The sequence below is a fragment of the Durio zibethinus genome, chromosome 4 (genome assembly GCF_047325235.1).
Source record: "Durio zibethinus cultivar Kanyao isolate XHJ-2024 chromosome 4, ASM4732523v1, whole genome shotgun sequence".
Lineage (NCBI taxonomy): Eukaryota > Viridiplantae > Streptophyta > Magnoliopsida > Malvales > Malvaceae > Durio > Durio zibethinus.
Window position 1 is genome coordinate 35,480,553 of NC_143165.1, and position 19,049 is coordinate 35,499,601.

The following is a 19,049-nucleotide window of genomic DNA, read 5'->3' on the forward strand; positions in this document are numbered from 1 at the left end:
ATCAATGATACCAAACGCTTTCTTTTTTTTTCTCACTCCATCACTATTTCTCCTTATCTTTTTACTTGAAATAGGCAATGGAAAGGAATGGGAGAGAGTCATATATAGAGCATGAAATCATGGAAACTAATAATAGCAAAATATTGTAAAATTCTATAAATTACTGTTGAGATTTCAACCCTTGCAATTGAACTACTGTGAAGCTTTGGGTGTGGTCCTGAATGTCCAGCCAAGTGAATGCACACTCATTGTTATAGAATCATTGACTTGCCTTTTTTGTGAAGGAGTCTTAGAGAATAATGGAAATGCCAGCAGGGTTTTCCTTGTTAGCCAAAAATGAGCCCATGGGATATTTACTGCCACTGCTAGCTAGGCTGGTTAGTATGGTGCTACGAGCGTAGGGTTTGTTACAATTAATGAGGTTAGGAACAGTATTGCAGAATATGCCTTTCTAGGACAAGGAAACATTTGTCGAAAGATTCATTCCAGCCATACCCATCTGGTTCAAATTGGGCCTCTCATATAAATGAAAGTTGTATAGTCTTATTCCCATGATCATGCTTTTCTGCTTTCAATAATTACTTACCTCTTCAACATATTGGCAAGAAATCTCCAAGATTTTCTCTCTTGAACCAAGGGCAAGATTCTTCTTTATAAAGGCACAGTACATCAGCCCACATAATTTGGGCTTAGAATGGGCTAAGTTATTAAATATCAAGAAATAATCTAGGCATTGGCGATTAATGAACATTGTTCTTTGGCATGGCAGACTCATCCATTCGGCCATTACTGATGTTTTGTGGATTCATATTTCTGTCTGATGAAGGTATTGGCAATTGATGAAAATCAATCAAATTTTAAAACATTTTCTAATTTCCTTTGAACATGATCTTTTCCACTAATTAACAAGTTTTAAATACTAGTGGGGGGTCAAAAACATGCAGCAATGATGAGTACAAAACAGTACAATAACAAAATTTTGTGCAGAAGGTAGTCCATATGATACTTCAGCTTGGAGCTTTTATGCTTAGGGTGGTTGGGATTTGTGCAGTTTTCATGTTCCATCACATGGAAGTTTATAGTTTACATTATTGGATTGGCATCGCCACTATTTTCTTGTTTGCATTGCAGATAAAAGAAAAACCATAAAATTCCAGTAATTTTCGTACAATTTTCATGCAATTCAGCCACAAAACTTTAATTTTCTATATAAATCATGTTACACTTTCTTTGATTTCTTTATTATTTGGTCACAGTAATCAGCGGAAATTGTTTTTAATTTGTTTTAAAACTTGCTGGAGCAGTGGTTAGCAGGGCTGTTCACATTTATGTTTCCACAAACAGACGTGACAAGGAAAACCCCTCTTCCCTGGCACGTTTGTGGTGGCAGGACATTGCCATACATGTCGATAGCTGCAGCTCTCACTGGCTTGATGGAGAAGGCTACCTTCATAGGCCTGCGCCATAACTGTGAAGCTTGTTTGCTCAATTTCATAGGACCATCTATCCTCTTGTTTGGCATTTTTGTTGATCTCAGTGTTGCGCTGGCCCAAAACGTCTGATCGTAATATTAATCATCTTGTTATTTATTTATTTTTTTTGTATGTGTGTGATTTTCATTTTGATTTTCATTTTCTTTTTAAAATTTTGGATGAATTTATTACAATCAACTCATTTTGATTAGATTGTATAATTCACCCAAAATGGTTATTAGGTCAGTGGCCTGGGGACAAAGGAATTCCTTGGAGGTATGTAACAGCTTATGTAGAGCAGCAAGAATTAGAAAGCACTACTATTTACCAATGGCAATTTTTTACTCATAATATGGAACTAAAATGGCTGAGATCTTAGCATCAAGCTTCTAAATATACCTCCCGATTCTAAAATATGATATTATTTGAAAATAATATAAAATAAAATAAATAAAAAAATTTTATTTCTCGCATTAATACAAATTATTATATATAATTTTTACTATAAAATATCAAATAAATATACGAATTATAAACTTTTTATACAACATGAATAGCTCAATTTCCTTCTAAAGCCCGTCAAGTAAGATAATCCCAAGTTCTTGGGCCGGTGCCTTACGTCTAAGCCCTCAAGATCATCCATTTTAACTTTTTCAAGTTTTCAATCAGAAATCAGGAATTCTCCTACTACTCATTTACAGAAAAACTTTTTGGTGTTGGGAACTGACTCAATTCTTGCTTCTTTCAGGCAGCATTTCTGGAGTAATTCCTTGATTTTTTTTTTCCAAGGCAAAAACTTTTCATTGGGAACTCACTAAACTTGTTTAATTCTTCTGTTTTTTCTTTTTAAATGATGAGGAATCCCCTCTATTCTTGAGGTCAAAAATACCTACAGTATTTCATAAAATTTATAAGTTGGTGTAAGATCAATCTCTTAAACTGAAGAGATCAATATGTGTTGATTTGTACCATAACAAATTCGTTTTGATATAAACCCATAATTTAATTAAATTAATTTATATTATTATTTTATTTTTAATAACTTTTAAATTCAAATCTCAACATTTATAATAAATTTTTTATCTCCAAGATGGATTGATGGATTACGGTTGGCTTTCATGATTATAGTTGCAACGGAGGAAGTGGCGTATGTGTGGATGTAGGTCCCTGGAGAAAAAAAAGTCAAATTGAAACTCCAAGGGGTTAAACCAGTTGTACAAACTACAAAGAACCCGTGATTTTTGGCATTTGCAATTCAAAATGTTCAATGGTCCCACTCCCCAGGATAAATTTGTGGGCATGACCGGTTTTGGCGCATTATTATATGCCCATTCATTCTCAATCCCATCCATCAAAAAATTTTCTCAAGAACTTCAACGGTGCCAATATCTCCTAATATTATATAGCAGATCTGGGGAACAATTTCTTTTGGCACACCAAACTTGATTCAATCTATATCATGATAGCAACAAGCATTGAAATTTTGATATTGGATGATCAAGTCCTTCAACTCTCACCATCACGAACATCGCTATCCTCAAAGATGAACAGAGAAATATGTCTAAAAACATTGCTAGACAGCTATATTTCAAGTTCATAAAGACCCCAAGAACAATAGACATCCAAGAGAAATTTCCCTGGATGAAATTTATCATTAAGAAATGCTGTAAGGCTGCCTGACAATTCAATATATTTCAAAACTGAGAACAATCATTCGTTTCCCATTTTCAGAATCAAGCAGAATCCACAAGGTTAAAAACTTTAACAAACTACTCGTGTTTAGCTTTAATTGTTAACCAAAAAATTAGACGAAAAACAAGAAGTTAAACCCACTGCCTCTTTGTGGCTTCCATTCTCTCCAGCAAACTGGCAATGTCGGTTTGCATTCTTAGTTTCATTTTGTAGTAATCACATTGTGAGTGTTCCAAAACCTGTAGTTCTTCCGCTTTCTTCCTTCGTCTTTCTTCGGTCTCCTGTATACAAAGTCTGGATAACTTCTCAGCATACTCTTCTTCCAACTTATCAGACTTTGCCTGAATCATCCTCATGTAACTATCAGCGTCTCTCCGTGCTTCATCTGCCTTGCTTTGAAACATTACTGCCTCTGCTTCCTTAATCCTTGCCATGCTTTCTAAGCTGCCAAATCCATCATTGTTTGCTAACCTGCCAAATCGGTGTTCATCTTCACTTTCTAGATCATTCATGAGAGCAGTTTTGAGATCTTTCTGATGGATGTCATTTGAAAGTACATTACGTCCGCTTGAAGAGCTTGTGCTGCAAGACACGAGCTTTGGAGGAAGAGTAGTAGCTGGAATGACAAATGATTCATCTTTTCGAAGGTCAACTTGAGTTGTCATTAAGTCCTTCGAATGTGCAGCAGCGGCAGGAAGGTCTGACAAACCATCAGTGTCTATTTGTCCACACCAGAAAGAAAAAGTTAAAAGATAAGAATATCATAAATTGAGAGATGTATGCAAATAAACTTACAGGAATTATCAGCAATATAAGTAGCTTCATAACAGAAAAGGCTTGGCAGGGATGTCTACTACTACAATATATGTTTCAAGAACAAGCAAAGAAGTTTTAAAGGAAACAGTGAACCATAATCGAGACTAAACAAGACATACGCCAAAAGTATAAATAAGGAAATAGCTTATTATCTAATTCATGAACAGTTCTAAGCAAAGCAAAATGGTGTAATCAGATCTTTATAGCAAACCCTTTATCATTGTTGTAGGGAGCCATAATCAAAGTAAAATTTTCAATAACAAAAAATAAGCATCCTTCTCATAACATATGCGTGCAGTTTTGCTAATCAGTTCACTCAATCCTAAAAAGCCCTTAACTTTCAGGTTTGAATAGTTATCACCATAAACTACGTTCTTATTCATTTTAAAAAGAATCTTGCATCCCAAAATGGTAATCGTTAATTTTTCAGTTTCAATCTTAGAATTGAGCCAATTTTCCATTAGACTGCATAATTAAACAAAAAAACAGTATTAGTAGACCCTATTGTTACACAAATTTACAGAGGTTATACAGAATAGTCAAGAGTAAAAGCCACAATAACCTAACCTCGTTTCTGGTCCCTCCTCTTCGCATGAAACCAAACCAGATGAATTGAGTAAAATCATGTTGCATCACAATTAGGCCAACTTATAAACCAAAATCACACACATGAACCATTTTCAAACAAATATCCATTCCTTCAAAAAGGAAATGCATCTTTAAAGGGCAGTTTAATTTACTTGGGATTTTTTTCTTTTACATACAAAAACGTGGCAAAAGCCTAATTAGCTCTAGCTACATATTTTCTGATAAAAAAACCAAGCCTTTTTCTAATCTCAATTTTCAAAGGATGACCTAATGCTCAATTACATGAGAGGCACTTTTTTGTCTCTCCTCACCTTTTGGAAAAATTAGCTCAACACCTGAAATATATTTAGTTTGAAGGTAGTTATTGACATACATGGAAAAGGAAAAGCTGCAGTCACTAAACAAATTATTATCTTCTGCAGGATATAAAAGAACCAAGCGATGCTAAATCTCAAGCATCTCCTATTTGACACCTTAATCCATGTTGAAATCTTTGAGAAGTGGTAAGCATCTTCTCTTCTGTGTGATTTAGTTATTCCTACATTAGCCAAGGCCTCAATCTATCAAAAATAGAGGTAAGACGATTTTACTTGCTGGAAATGCGGGGGAAAAGACTGAATAAACAGCAAATGGTATTTTAACATGAAGTTCATCAGTATAGTACATATTTCAGCTTTTCTACAGGCCTCCGAAGCATACAGGAATAGAGTAGAAACAGGGCTTCCAATTCAACAAGAGATTTCAACCAATCATGAGATTATGGAAAGCCAGGGATAGGTATCCTCTCATTAGGATAAAAAAAAGGGAGGTGGTAATTTTTCAAACTTGGCCGGTTAAAGATGGCATTTTAATGTGCTAACACCAATATCTTACATTACATGCCATTAATAATATTCCTATGTTCTCTGACTCTCTGCATATATCTTCCACTCTATACAGTATTCTAACACTATAAATATTACACATTTATAATTGAAAGTTTTAAGACTAGTATTTAATAGTTTAATTGAAGCCCTTTCTCTTCACTCCTACAGTCATTTGAGCTATGCAAGAAATAAAAACTGCTGTCATATAGCTTATATTAGGACAGAAATCATCCTAGGTAATCAAAACAAAACATACATGCAAGCAACAAAGCCATCAAGAAGAAACTAGGAGAACATTTATGGAGATCCAATATATCTGTATTCCATAAAATTCGTTTGATGTGCATCATAATCGTGGGAAGTTCGCATAGAAAAATAGATAGAACAAAAGGTACTTACAATTGAAGAACTGAATAATGATGCTGCATGCAGCTGAAGCAGACATCATTTTACATTGGAGCTGGGTGCACAGCTCATCAGCTTTAATGTGCAGGTCCTTGCCCTTTGAATCATCACTGCCCCTGAAAATCTTCCTCACATAATCAAGCTCCTTTGTCAGTGTTTCTGGACCCCAGTCCTTTGCACAGCATAAAAATACATCCTTAACAAACCCAAACATTTCTGAAGAGTGACCACATCCTATGCAGCGAAATTGCATTTCTGTAGCCCCAGATGTCCCCTTTAAGCTAGGACCTGGCTTGATAAGATTCCTCTGGATACCACACGCAGCATGGCACCAATGGGAACAAACATCACAACCAACCCAACTGCAAGTATTGTTAGCACAATCAAAATTCAAGCAAATAGGACACATACAAGAACTGCAAAACCCCTTATTTCCTGAGCATATCTTACAATCACAGTCTTCAACAGGTAGCAAACTCTTGCAATTCAGATTCCTACATCTCATAAACAAGAAAATCTCCAGCAGCTCTTTCATGGGAAGCCGTACTTTTACAGACAAGAAGCTCTTAAGGCCCATTTTCACTGCAACTAAAATTTCTAGCTGGTCCTTCTGGCACTTTGAGAGAGTCTCCTTGGTAAGATCAGATCTCCTCTCTAGTCGGTTTTGAAGTCCTACTAATTCTTCCTTCTTCTCTGGCGTTGCTATAAGATTCCTCAAGTATTCTTTGGTTAATTCAAGCGTTTCATCAGGCAGCTCCTGCATTATCTGAGCCATGGCAGGAATCGACTCTGACACAATCTCACGAAGAATTCTCTCCGGTCTAGAAATCATTGGGGATCTCCCAACATCCATGCCATCCAAAACTCTCAAATTCTCTGAACCCCTCCTCCTCGAATCCCCTGAATGATTATCTACTAGTGGCTTAGCAGGCAATTCAGATGGGAAAAAGGAATGATTATCTGAACTAGTAGTTCTATGAAGACTATTGCACGAATCCTTATTCACTTGACGATTAGCCTGCATCATAGAAAACCCCCCACCGCCAGCAGCACCACCATGATTGACCAGAGCAACACCATCACCAATTGGTCTAAACCGACTATGCACGGATCCATTAGTACCCTCACCAGCACACCAAATTGGATCATCTTTCCCCACGGAATACTCATAATTCTCAGTCGAATTTCGCGTTAACGAGCAGCTAGGATTATGTGAGAACGGCAGAGAATAAGCGTATGACAATGAAGCAGCAGTGAAATGATTAGAATATGTGGTTTGTGTGTTATTGTTTGATGGTGCCAAAGACTGTACACTCCTACTAGGCCTCGACCTTTGGTGTGGAGGATCACCATTTTGCAAAGCATTTGATGCAGTTAAAGAGAGAGACACATCAGGTAAAGCTAGAGACAGATTCAAAGTTTCAAGCTTTGACCTTTTTTCCCTATTACTATTCTCTCTTTCTTCAAAATCTTCCTCTATCCCTCTTTTTGAAGAAATTCCTTTACCTTCACTCAAATTCAAGAAATCTCTTTCAACCCATTTGTCATCTTGATTTGAATTCTCGGAGCCAACAACTTCTTTCCCTTTGTAACTAGTAACTTTTTCCAACAGGATTTTCCCAGGAAACTCTTTCTCAGAACAAAAACCCAGTTGGGGATTTTCACAAAGGTAGCTAAGCGTGCGTTCTTGGGAGCCAGAATTCCCAGGCTTCGAAGGTCTTGGTAAAGGGTAGCCTCCATCAAGACCCGCCTTTGATTCTCTAAGAAAATCAATACCCTTTTGTAAGAAGCTTATCTTTTCAACTGAACTTTCCTTGTTTTGAAACAAACGTGAAAGCTTGCTTTGAGAGCTTTCATCTCTTACACAAGGGAGATTACTTGAAAGATCTTTCTCTCCATTCATGGCCTTATCCTGCAGAGAAACAGAGAACAAAAAACCAAAAAGAGAGAAAAAAAAAATTGGACGGTCAAAATGGAAATTTTGGAGAGAAACAAAATTTTTGGCTTTTGATTCCTTGTTTTTCTGTAGCACACCATAAGACCCTGCAACAACGGCTGGAAATTTCAAAGCAATTACACCATCAAGTATAAAATAAAATGGTATTAATTTTTATTTTTTTTCCTTCAATTTTTTTATTTTTCGGTTGACAGGTATTTGTAGATAGTAATGAATTATTTTCAAAGTATTTACTATTTTATACATTATTTTCCTTAATATTTTCTTTGTCTTCCATACAAGATAAAGAAAGTTAATAAAAAACTTGGAATCATGTCAAAAAAATCATTTGAAAAAAAATTTTAATCCAACTCTTTGAATAAAAAATACATGCCTTTATAATAAAAAAAGATTAATCGATTACTAATAATTATTTTCTAACATTTAATTTAAAAATTGAAAAAAAAGGAATGAATTTCCAAACAAAATAAAAAGGAACTTAAGAGTGTTAAACCGTTAAAAGAAATTAAATTGACATAAATTTTGATAAAACTTTAAGGATTTTCTTCCCAAATGTGACTTTTGTGGTGGATAATGATTTTTTTTTGGGTTAAAACAATTCAATTCTCATACCAAAATAAAATATATTATATTTTATAATTTAAAATAAATAATTATAAATCATATATTTAAGATAATTTTACCATACAATTATCTACAAAATTTAAACTTAAAACATTTTCATTTAATATTTGATAATAATTTTTTTATTACATAAAAAAGATAAAATTTTAATTAAAATAAAAAAAATCTGATTTAAAATCAAATTCTTAATATCTTTGTAAACGTTTTTAGCCAATAAATCAAAATGCTTGAAGTCGTTTGATAATGATTGAGACAAAGCAAAAGACACGTTAATATATGAAACATTAGCGTGTGTTACTCCAAACCGCAAAGGCCGGCCAATGACATTGGACTTGGTCTGATGTATTTTTCACGTTCTAAGTCTAACTGAGCTGTCAGATATTCTTTAGATTATTAATTTAATTGGACAGATGAGAGTGACATTTGTTAACGTTCATTGACTTTAAGGATTAAACAAGATGCTATGTTCAAATATACCAAATTCTACCCAAATTACGTGTCCAAAATTTTAATCCAAAAACATGATTCTTAGATGAAAGATAAAGATTGAATTTCGATAACTTTAAATATAAAATAAAAATTGACTGATTTTACTGTTTGGTAGAGTGGAAAATGTCAGTAATTGGACACCATAACTGTCTTACATGGTTGAAAACAGGAAAGTGGAATTCCTAGAAAAATGTGACAGAACTTGAAAACCGTCCGGCTGCATTTGACTCGTTTTTTAGATTTTAGTGTTTGTTTTGCTTATTAATTAATTCCAGATTTGAATTCTATCGATTTTTTGATACCACATGATTAATGTTATCATATTAAGTTAAATTTAAATGCTAATTTTAATAAAAAATTTTATTGTAATTAATTTTTTTATTACAATTATAATAATAATAAAAATTTTTTTTTATTTTTACAAAATTAATTTTATCATCCATACAAATGAAACCGCTGTATGAAGCTTGCTTATTTGTAATTGGCCGACATGGCAGTTGATAAGAGGTGGATGGATGCATCTTCAGACAGACGGCTGCTGGAGTATCGCCAGTGCTATTATCACTGCAAGTTATAGCTTGCGCTTTCATTTTCATACCCCAAACATTGCACATTAGCTGCAAACCAATGGCACAGATAACAAGTCAACGATTAGAGAAATCTACCAAAAATAATATTAGGAGCTAGCAGCCATTGCTAACACATCTCACTGTACAGGGTGAGCACTATAATGAGTGGTGGGTTTAGATGAAAAGGAACCTTAAAAAAACTAGAGCTTCAAAGTAAGATCAGGCGAAGATGTATCTGTTCTTGGTGGCGATGCCATTCCTACAAAACCTATATTTGAAATTTGAGTTGTATTTAGAGCAAACCCCAAAGCCTGGTTAACACCAACTCCTTCATTCACCTGCCTAAAACTCCCTGGCCAAAAATCGTCATCTTCTATGAACATTGGCATTCCAAAATACCCTTGATCAAACCTCGCTCCAGCTCTTGTATCTAGAGGCCGCTGGGATGGTATGATTCCTTGGTGCATGGCAGAATGAGCTTTGATCCCAAGGGACCGAAATCCAGAACCATGAAGGGGCAGAGATGCCAAGCTTGTATACCTATCAGACAATATCCTCATTCGCATTGCACGCTTCGCCATTGTCCTCTCCCTCTTATGAGCATTCTGGTGTCCACCCAGTGCCTGTGAACTATAGAACTTGCGCCTGCAATAGTTACAAGAGAAAACCCTTGGGATTGTGGCTGACAAAGTATGGGTTGCTACCTTGCTACTAGTCTCGCCGGTGCCCTTCATGTCAGCATCACTGGCACTGAAATATTGGAGAGTCAGGTCACGGGAAACAGACCCTGAATCTGTTTGAGCATTTACAGGATTTGTGAGGCATGAAGTTGTGGTTGTGCTGCCCTTTGAGGGACCAGGGAATGCTTCGTGTGCAGATCTGTTGGAAGCCACTTGGCTGCTAGCTTCTGAATCGTTTTCGGATTCTAACCTGGGGTTTGGTGGTATCATCCTCAGGTAAACCACCAAAGTCTACAAGATGCAAGTTGATCTACAAGTTATTAAAACTCAAAAAGAGAAACTGAGCCTGAAGATTTCAGTGGAGAGAAACAAACACATAGAATTTCTCTTTTTTCATATTCCACCTCAGTTTTTCTTCTCCAAACTTGTTTCAATCAGAACAGTGGAGTGAAAGTAACATTTTCACAACTATTTCTTTTTCTTTTTCTTTTTCCTCTCTTTTGCATGTTAAGAAAAAATAGTTTCAAGTTCAGAATGTAAAACTAACTAATAATGTTTTGGTCAGAATAGAAGACTGTCCAATTTTTAACCAAAAGCATAACAATCAGTAGCTAAATTTTGACATGGAAAATGCACCCAAAATCACTCAAAAAAATCATAAAAAGAAACAGAAATCAGAAAAAAAAAAAAAAAAAAAAAAACACACACACACACACAGAGATGAGAGCATTCAGGTAAGAAGACCCAAAAAAAAAAAAAAATGAAATCAAAATCACAGGAACAGCTGCCAAAATGAATTAGACTAAAATCCACAGCTGAAAACAAGAGTAATTTTTCTAAAAAAAAAAAAAATCAACAACATGAAAATAAACAGTGCAAACCCCCCCGCCCCAAAAAAAGAATAAAAAGAAAATCAAATCCATAGCATTTGAGATTGTTGGTAAAAAAAGATTCTTACTTGGTTAACTCTGACGCATCAAAGTATGGTTGAGTGATATGCTCCTTTGTAATCTCTGGAAGCCATGGGATGAGAAGTATCAAAAGACAGACAGAACAAGCTATGGCCTAGGGCTTCTTTTTTTTTTTCTGTGTTCTAGTTTTTACCACAAATAGTAGAGTGAACGTGGACGATGCAAAGCTAATCAGTGGAGATAAGACTGCCAACAGAGAGAGAGAGAAAAAAGAGGTGTGCAATTATGGGAAAGCAGAGGTTTAGATGGGGTTGATTGAGCAAAGTAAGAGAATTTATATGCCAGTAACAAAATAATAAAGAAACAAAGAAAGTATACAATACACTTAGCCACTGTTTGTTGAATTTTGGGCTCTTCCATTGTTTCCACAGCAGCAAATTAATAGGTGGACCGGGAGAACATGAGAACTCACGGAGACGGGGAAAAAGCAAAGAGTACTTTCACTGCAAGTCCCACAAAAAGATACCATAAAAATGTTTGTGTCCAATTGCTCCTAAACGCTCTCATTCTCTTTCATTTTCATTTTCTTTTCTATTTCTATTTCTTATTTTGAAAGGCGGATAAAATTTTCGTGAAATTTTATAAAATTTTTAATAAAAATAAATAAATAAAGATTTTAATAAAATTTTAAATTGATATATTAATAAAATTTAATGTAAAAATTAATAATTTATAAAAAATTATAAAAAAATATTATTTATAATTTAAATTTGATTTAAACTTGTTCTAACGATAAAAGTTTTACAAACAATTTTACTAACAAAATTTATTAAAATTTTTTTAAATTTTATATACTTAATTCATATGATAAAATTTTTTAATCTATTAATTTTAATTTACTTATTTTTAATAAAATAATTTTAAGAATTTCACCTTTGAAATCTTTTACTTGAAAAGTTGTTTGATTATCCAACTACATTTGATTACAAACTCCATGCTCGCTTGTGGAGTTTGCATGGACATGATCCTCTTCCAATCTTTGAAGATTTTTCTATTTTTAAATTTAATTTTAATATTTTTTAAAATTAAATAATTATTTACAACAATAATTCTTTGTCAGGCAACTTATTGTAATAAAGGATTATTAGAGAATAAAAAGATAGATTAGATATAAAAAAAATTAAAACATATATACATTATTATATATTTTCTATACTTAAAATTATCATGATTTAAATTTAAATTTTAATTATTAAAAATAAAATTTTAATATTTTATTAATAAATTATGTGACTATTAATTATTTTTTAAACAACTTGGTTACTGATTATCTCAATGAGCAGATAATAGCATCCACAATCCGTACAACTTTTATTGCTTCAAAACTTTTTTTTGTAAGACAAATGAAATGGATTAAAAAGATTAATATTATACAATACTTAATTTGTAAATAAATAAATAATTTATAAACTTAAATATTATTTAAATATTTGATTCAGTAATTAATATATACTTTACTCAAAAGATAAATTTGAATATCTCTTTTATAAATTAAAAAAAAATTAAGAGAAATGTTAAATGCATCTTAATTTGATGTTAGTAATTCATGTACAATTCTAAAGGTGGTTATTTTAAAATCATTATCTTTATGTTATTCACCATGAATGAAAATTTTAAATTTTAACAAATAAAATTAAAATATTATATTATTTATTAATTATTATAAATATACATTGATAAAGTATGTAATAATCTTCTAATTTTAAATTTTCAAAAATATTTTTTATCCTTTTATGTGTAAATATTCTATGTGTTTAGTACAATCCTCAATTAATTAAAAAAAAGTGACAGATTCATCTTTAAAAAAAAAAAAAAAAGTATAGGATCCGACGACTCGCCTCGGGAATTGACACAGGTATTGAATTAAGACATTAAATAAATTAGATTTAAACTTTGCTTCATTGTCATATATTTTTTATTTTTTAAAATTATATTTTAATTATGAAAAATGTAAAATTTTAACGGATGAAAATCTATAAATAAATATAAGTATATTTATTTTTAATATAAATTATAACATAATTATATATAAATATAATTTTTTTATTAAATTAAGATATTAAATATTATTTTTATTAACACAATACTTAAATAAAAATTAAATATATAATAAAAATATATTTTTATATTTTATATATCCAGACAAGGGTCGATCATAACACCTTAAATTAGATTTTGACTTGACTCAAATTATTTAAAAAGATAAAATTTAACCTAATTTTTATTTAAAAAAATACATCGATTGTACCATGTCAAATTGAAACTCATATGATATAGATTGTTTTATCATCTCTATATTTATTAATTTTTTATTTACAAAATTTATCTAATAAATAAAATTTTAAAAAACAAAGAAAATGATAAAAAAATCAAATAAAATGACATGTGAATTTATTAAATTAAAGTATTAAATAAATTTTTTTAAAAAATATATAAATAGAGAATTAAATAAATAATAAAATATAATTTTTATATATATCAAGATTGAGGTGTAACATCTAAAATATTATTCTAATTCAAGTTTGATTAAAAAAAAAAAACTCAATTCATTTATCTCAACTTTAAAAAAAATGTATATTAATTGATCAAGACAAATTAAAATTTATCGAATACAAATTTTATCATTTTTGTCTCAATTATAAAGTTTATCTAATAAAAAATAAAAAAGTTATATCTCAATTATAATAAATTGTATAATTTCTATCTTAATCATAAAGTTTATATCTCTTTTATTATACATCTAATAAAAAGTTAAAAGTTACAAAAATAAAAAAATGAAACATAAAATAAGCAAAAACTAAATAAAAAATAAAAAACAAAGAGAAAAGTATTACATAAACACTCGAAATAGGATAAAATATTTTAAATTTATTTCTAACCCGATTATTTTTTTAAATTAATCCGATTTCAAATATTTTAATAAACTATAGCATATTAGATCGATGCATATGTATATCTATGAGAGAACCACTGCCAAAAGGCTAAGTCTCTCTCCATCTCTTCTCTTACCTTAATTGTTTGAAATACGTAATTTTTTATTTCTTATGAAACTCTATAAATGTATATTTGTTAAAATAAGACTCACGAGAATAAATGAATAAATAAATACTAACAAAATAAATTTTAAACTTAGTTTAATTTCAATAGTGTTGCCTAATTAAATGCACAAGATTTGACAGTGAGGGAGCAAAAAGCCTTGCTTTGAATTATTGTCGTCAATAAGAACTGAGAAGAGTCTCACAATAGTCATCAAATCTGTCAATCAGGAAAAAAACCCGAACATTATTTCAGCTTCTTTCTATAACATTTCTTGACCAGTATTACTAAAAGACATTTCTTTAATTTTTTTTTTATGAAAAGACAGCCGTTGGATTTTTCTTTTTTATTAAATCTTTTTTTTAATGCTGTATTATATTTTCTTACTTATCATATATATATATATATATATATTATATTATAACATACATAATTATCAGATAAAATTTATTAACGTAAACATTTGCATGAACATTTCATTCTTTTGACACATAAAAAAATCCCTCAAATTTATTTTTTTAATGACACATCAAATATTTATATATTTTAAATGTTATTAAATTATCTAAAATTTAATAAAAAATCAATTTAAATTCTAATGAAATTTTATTATCTTATATATCACTTTATTTTAATTTAAAATTAATTTTAAAATAATTTATCTTTTCTAATTTATCTACAATTAACATAAGTATTTAATTATTATAACAAACTTAAATTAAACTGTGAAATATTATTGCATCTAAATTCAGAGACAATTAATCTAAATATGTATTATATATATTTTTCTCATGCATGTATCCACCAAAAGATATTTTATATGTTTCATTATACCAAAAAAAATAAAAATAAAAATTAATATTTCAAAAATAGACCAACCTTGATACGTATATATGCTTGATAAGTATAAATATATATATATGTATTATATATGCTTTGCTAGATAAAAAAAATGGAAATAGTGGGCAAAGTATGAAACTTGTGTCGAGGTAGAGCCACTATGCCAATTGTAAAGTAAGTGTATTACTTTTAAAAGTTATCAAAATTACCTAAGAAATTTTTTGTTTGTCATAAAAAAATACTTAAAGAAAATAAGATAAGTGAGAGTATTTTAATTTATTATTTTTAAATGGTTGTATATGATAATAACTAACATAATATTAAATAAAGGTATCAAGATATAAAACATAAAAAAAAATTATCAGATAAAGATATAAAATATTAAATTTTAAATATTATTATAAAATTAAATATAATTTATAGATATATTTATTATTTGAATAAAATCTATCTATTATATACCTTGATTCTTTATTCTCTTTCCATTCAATTTATTTTTCAAATACTTGAACGAAGCAAGAAACCTCAAGACAGAGAAATCACAAATTTATCTCTTAGCTTAGAAACCTTTTGCCGCATCTTCAGCAATCTCAAGGCGTTTTATCCAACTGCTACTATGTTCCCGCATTAAAGGGCCTACCGTAATTTACAAAAGGGTGAGCACTCAATATATATTGCTTTAACCTAAAAACATTTGAACTTACCATACAAATGTTCTCTAAGAGTTCCATTGTGCATGAACTCATAAACAAGCATACCTCTCCCATCTTCTTGACAATATCTTCTGGATTTTTTTCTTCCTCCAATATTATTTATCATACATTTTAAAATTTATTAATTTGTTAATTAAAATTTTTATTTTTATTATGATTTGATATTTTAATTATAATATTTATATTTTATATATATTTTGAACATGTTAATAATTTATATTTTATTTAAATTTAAATAAAATAAAAAAAATCCGTGCATAGAGATAGTAAGCTAGTATGTATATATATATATATATATATATATATATATATGAGGTTTTTTTTTGGGCAAAAAAATAAGCCAGGTTAATTCATTGTGGAAAATTATTGCATCCAGAGCCCCCATGAAATGAGCCATGCAAATGGACGGCAACTCTATAATTTTCGATTTTTTTTTTTTTTTTGTGATGGGCTTCAACAAATAACCCAATTTGGATCACGATAGCCATGGATCAAGCTGCAATGCTTGGGTTCCTTAACTTTCTTTTTTTTTTTATTGAATATGAAAATCTTGAATTCAAACTTTAAAAAAATTAAAATGGAACCAAAAGATGCAATATTTTTTTTATTCGAAAGAAGAAAGAATTAATCTCGATCCGACGAAACATATATTATCATTGAATCAAATATTCAAACGTAAATACATTTTCATTTTATTTTAACCTAAATGTAATACTTTCAAAACCCAATTAAAAATGTTTTTTTTTCCCTTATTCATGTTAACAGAAGAAATGAAACTAAAAAATTACTTATAAGCTAATCTTTAACCCTTTAACACAGCTAAGCACGAGAAGGCTAATATTTCATTACTTTACCCTTAACTTAAGTTACTATTCTTTTGGAGTAACCTTTTTACTTATTTATAATTTGTCTAGCAATTAGGCTTCTTTTGACCTCAATATAGATTATTCTTTTGCTTTTCAAGATTTGCCAATTTATACTTAGTCATGGTCTATATCAGATGATTCTTAACGCTTGTTTGATTTCATTCTTCATCTTTCATCTAAAACAACATCATCCTTATAAATCAAATCAGAAAAATGTACCCAATTTGTCATAACGTCTAGATCCGGGGATCTATCGCTAGACATTGACTTTAGGGGAGTCGCCACCAATCTTTTTTATCTAGGTGCGATTGGCCACCTAAGGAATCTGTCCTTTCAGGGAACACCTAAGCTTAAGGGTCCCTAAAAGAATAGGTTCAGGTCTACTAACCAGAACAGGGTTCGGGAGTTCGGTTACGTGTGAGGAAGGTTATAGCACCCTCACAACGCCCATCAAAAGATGGTACCAACTTAAATTTGTGTTATCCAAAAGCTTTAAAATTTTACCAAGTAATTAATTATTAGAAATTAATCTCAATTGACTCTAATACTTTTAGCAGAAAATTGAGAGTATGCAAGAAAAACTACTGTTTCACTTGCAGAGGCTCCATCGTCGGATTATTTAAAAGAAAAAAAACAAAATCAAAATTAAGATAGAAAGGAAGGAAAGAATGATTTTTTTTTTGTAGGGAAAATTGATACTTTCAACTTTTCCCCAAAAATATTTTTTTGGAAATTTCGATTTTCAAGGAAAATTGATACTTTCAACTTTTCCTCAAAAACCCTTTTTTTGAAAATTTATTTCTAAGGAAAATTGATACTTTCAACTTTTCCTCAAAAACCCTTTTTTTGAAAATTTATTTCTGAGGAAAATTGATACTTTCAACTTTTCCCCAAAAGTATTTTTTGGAAATTTATTTCTAAGGAAAATTGATACTTTCAACTTTTCCCTAAAAATATTTTTTTTTTGGAACTTTTGATTTTTTTTATTTAAAGAAAAATAGAAAAATAAAAAAAAATAAAAAAAGAAAAGTAAAACAAAACTAAAAATAAAATAAAGATAAAAAGAATATTAAATAAACCTAATCTAATAAATAAAAATAATAAATAAACAAAAAAAACAAAAAAAAAAAAACCTGGAGCGACTCGGCTATCGGCGCGGCTCGGCTCGGCTCAAGGAAGAAAAACGGCTCGGGGGAGCGACTTGGCGGCTTGGATCGGCTCGGCTCGGCTCGGAGGGGGGCTGGCACGCGCGGGTCAGAATCGGGTCGACGCTCGGGTCGGGTCGGGTTACGGCAAAACGCGCGGATCCTCTGGGTTACTTAAGGCCAAAACGACGTCGTTTTGAGAGGGTATAAAAGGCACCTTCCTCCGTTTTTCGGCAGAACGCTCCCCCCTCTCTCTCTCTTCTTCCCTTTTTCTCTCCCTTCTCTCTAGAAAATGAAGAACACCGGTGCCGGATTCTGGAAAAATTCGCCGGAATCTGGAAATTTAGCCGAAATTTCGCCGGTTTCTGGGATTAGTCGCCAGTTTCTGGGATTCTTCGCCGGAAACTGGGCAGGTCGCCGGAAACTTCAAGGTTGGCCGGAGATTTCGCCGGAAAATTCAAGTTTCGCCGGAAAATTCAACCGGAAACTGGAATTTCCAGAAATTCCCAAAAAAAAAAAAATCGAAAAATCTTCAAAAAATTTCTTTTAGCTCCCAGAACACTCCTAAACCCTTTTTAGCCTCCTATACGCCTCCTTTACTCTCAAATCAGTAGCTTTGCTCACTGTTTTCTGTCTGTTCTTGAACTGTTCCAGGAGGTGCTTTATATAGGGATTGATCAGGAGTTTTTGATCAATCCCAATTCCTCCTTGGACGGGAATTCAGTCTTTGAATCCAATTGGACTCTCTTGATTGAATTCCCATTTCCAATGGGATTCTTCAGCCTTCAATCTCAGCCCTCCAAAATCAAAATAAAAAAAAAAACTAGATAATTAGAAAAGAAAATCAAAAATTAAAAATTAAAAATAATATCAGATAATTCGGGAAAAAGAAGATAGAATTAACAGATGATTAAAAAAAAAAAAACAAATAAAATAAGATAAACCCAAAAATATATTACACAAAAAAAATAATAATAATATATAACTGTATAAATAAAATACATATAAATCTAATCTGAATAAAAATAAATAAATAAATAAATAAATAAATAAAGATATACATAATAATAATAATAATAATAATAATAGAATACATAAAATACAAAAGAAGAAAAAAAATATACAGGATTGAAATGGGCCTTACCCATTTGGGTCAGGCCCAATTGATCTGGGCCCGGACCCAATTGGGTGTCTACAGCTGCCCCTCTTTGCACATTTTCTGTGAAACAGAAATTGCGCAAAGACGTAGACACCCAATCAAGACTCAACTCAACATTTTTATTTTTGATTTTTTTTTATTTTTGTTTTTATTTTTTTGAT

General features: G+C 31.0%; 3 protein-coding genes across 4 annotated transcripts; 1 reads left to right on the top strand and 2 right to left on the bottom strand.

Moving 5' to 3' along the window:
- Positions 1 to 724: 724 nt before the first annotated feature.
- LOC149519367 (putative transmembrane ascorbate ferrireductase 3) lies at positions 725 to 1,562 on the top strand. Its single transcript, XM_089758879.1, is given in 4 exon segments — positions 725 to 826; positions 945 to 950; positions 953 to 1,127; positions 1,301 to 1,562. Coding segments are annotated over 4 exon segments (507 nt in total). The 5' UTR covers positions 725 to 762.
- A 1,600-nt stretch (positions 1,563 to 3,162) lies between these two features.
- Positions 3,163 to 8,144, bottom strand: LOC149519368 (protein OBERON 3-like). The gene is made up of 2 exons (XM_089760069.1): positions 5,834 to 8,144; positions 3,163 to 3,882 (listed from the first exon to the last, which is right to left on the bottom strand). The coding sequence occupies exons 1-2, from the start codon at positions 7,740 to 7,742 to the stop codon at positions 3,296 to 3,298; spliced, it is 2,496 nt and encodes an 831-aa protein (XP_089616195.1). The 5' UTR covers positions 7,743 to 8,144; the 3' UTR covers positions 3,163 to 3,295.
- A 1,107-nt stretch (positions 8,145 to 9,251) lies between these two features.
- Positions 9,252 to 11,255, bottom strand: LOC149519369 (zinc finger protein 4-like). 2 transcript variants are annotated; one of them, XM_089758881.1, is made up of 3 exons: positions 11,117 to 11,255; positions 9,669 to 10,449; positions 9,252 to 9,526 (listed from the first exon to the last, which is right to left on the bottom strand). In XM_089758881.1, the coding sequence occupies exon 2, from the start codon at positions 10,426 to 10,428 to the stop codon at positions 9,679 to 9,681; it is 750 nt and encodes a 249-aa protein (XP_089615007.1). In that variant the 5' UTR covers positions 10,429 to 10,449; positions 11,117 to 11,255; the 3' UTR covers positions 9,252 to 9,526; positions 9,669 to 9,678. The 2 variants fall into 2 exon arrangements, with proteins under 2 accessions (XP_089615007.1, XP_089615006.1); XM_089758880.1 differs by lacking the exon at positions 9,252 to 9,526 and having other exon boundaries at positions 9,561 to 10,449.
- Between the last annotated feature and the right edge of the window lie 7,794 nt (positions 11,256 to 19,049).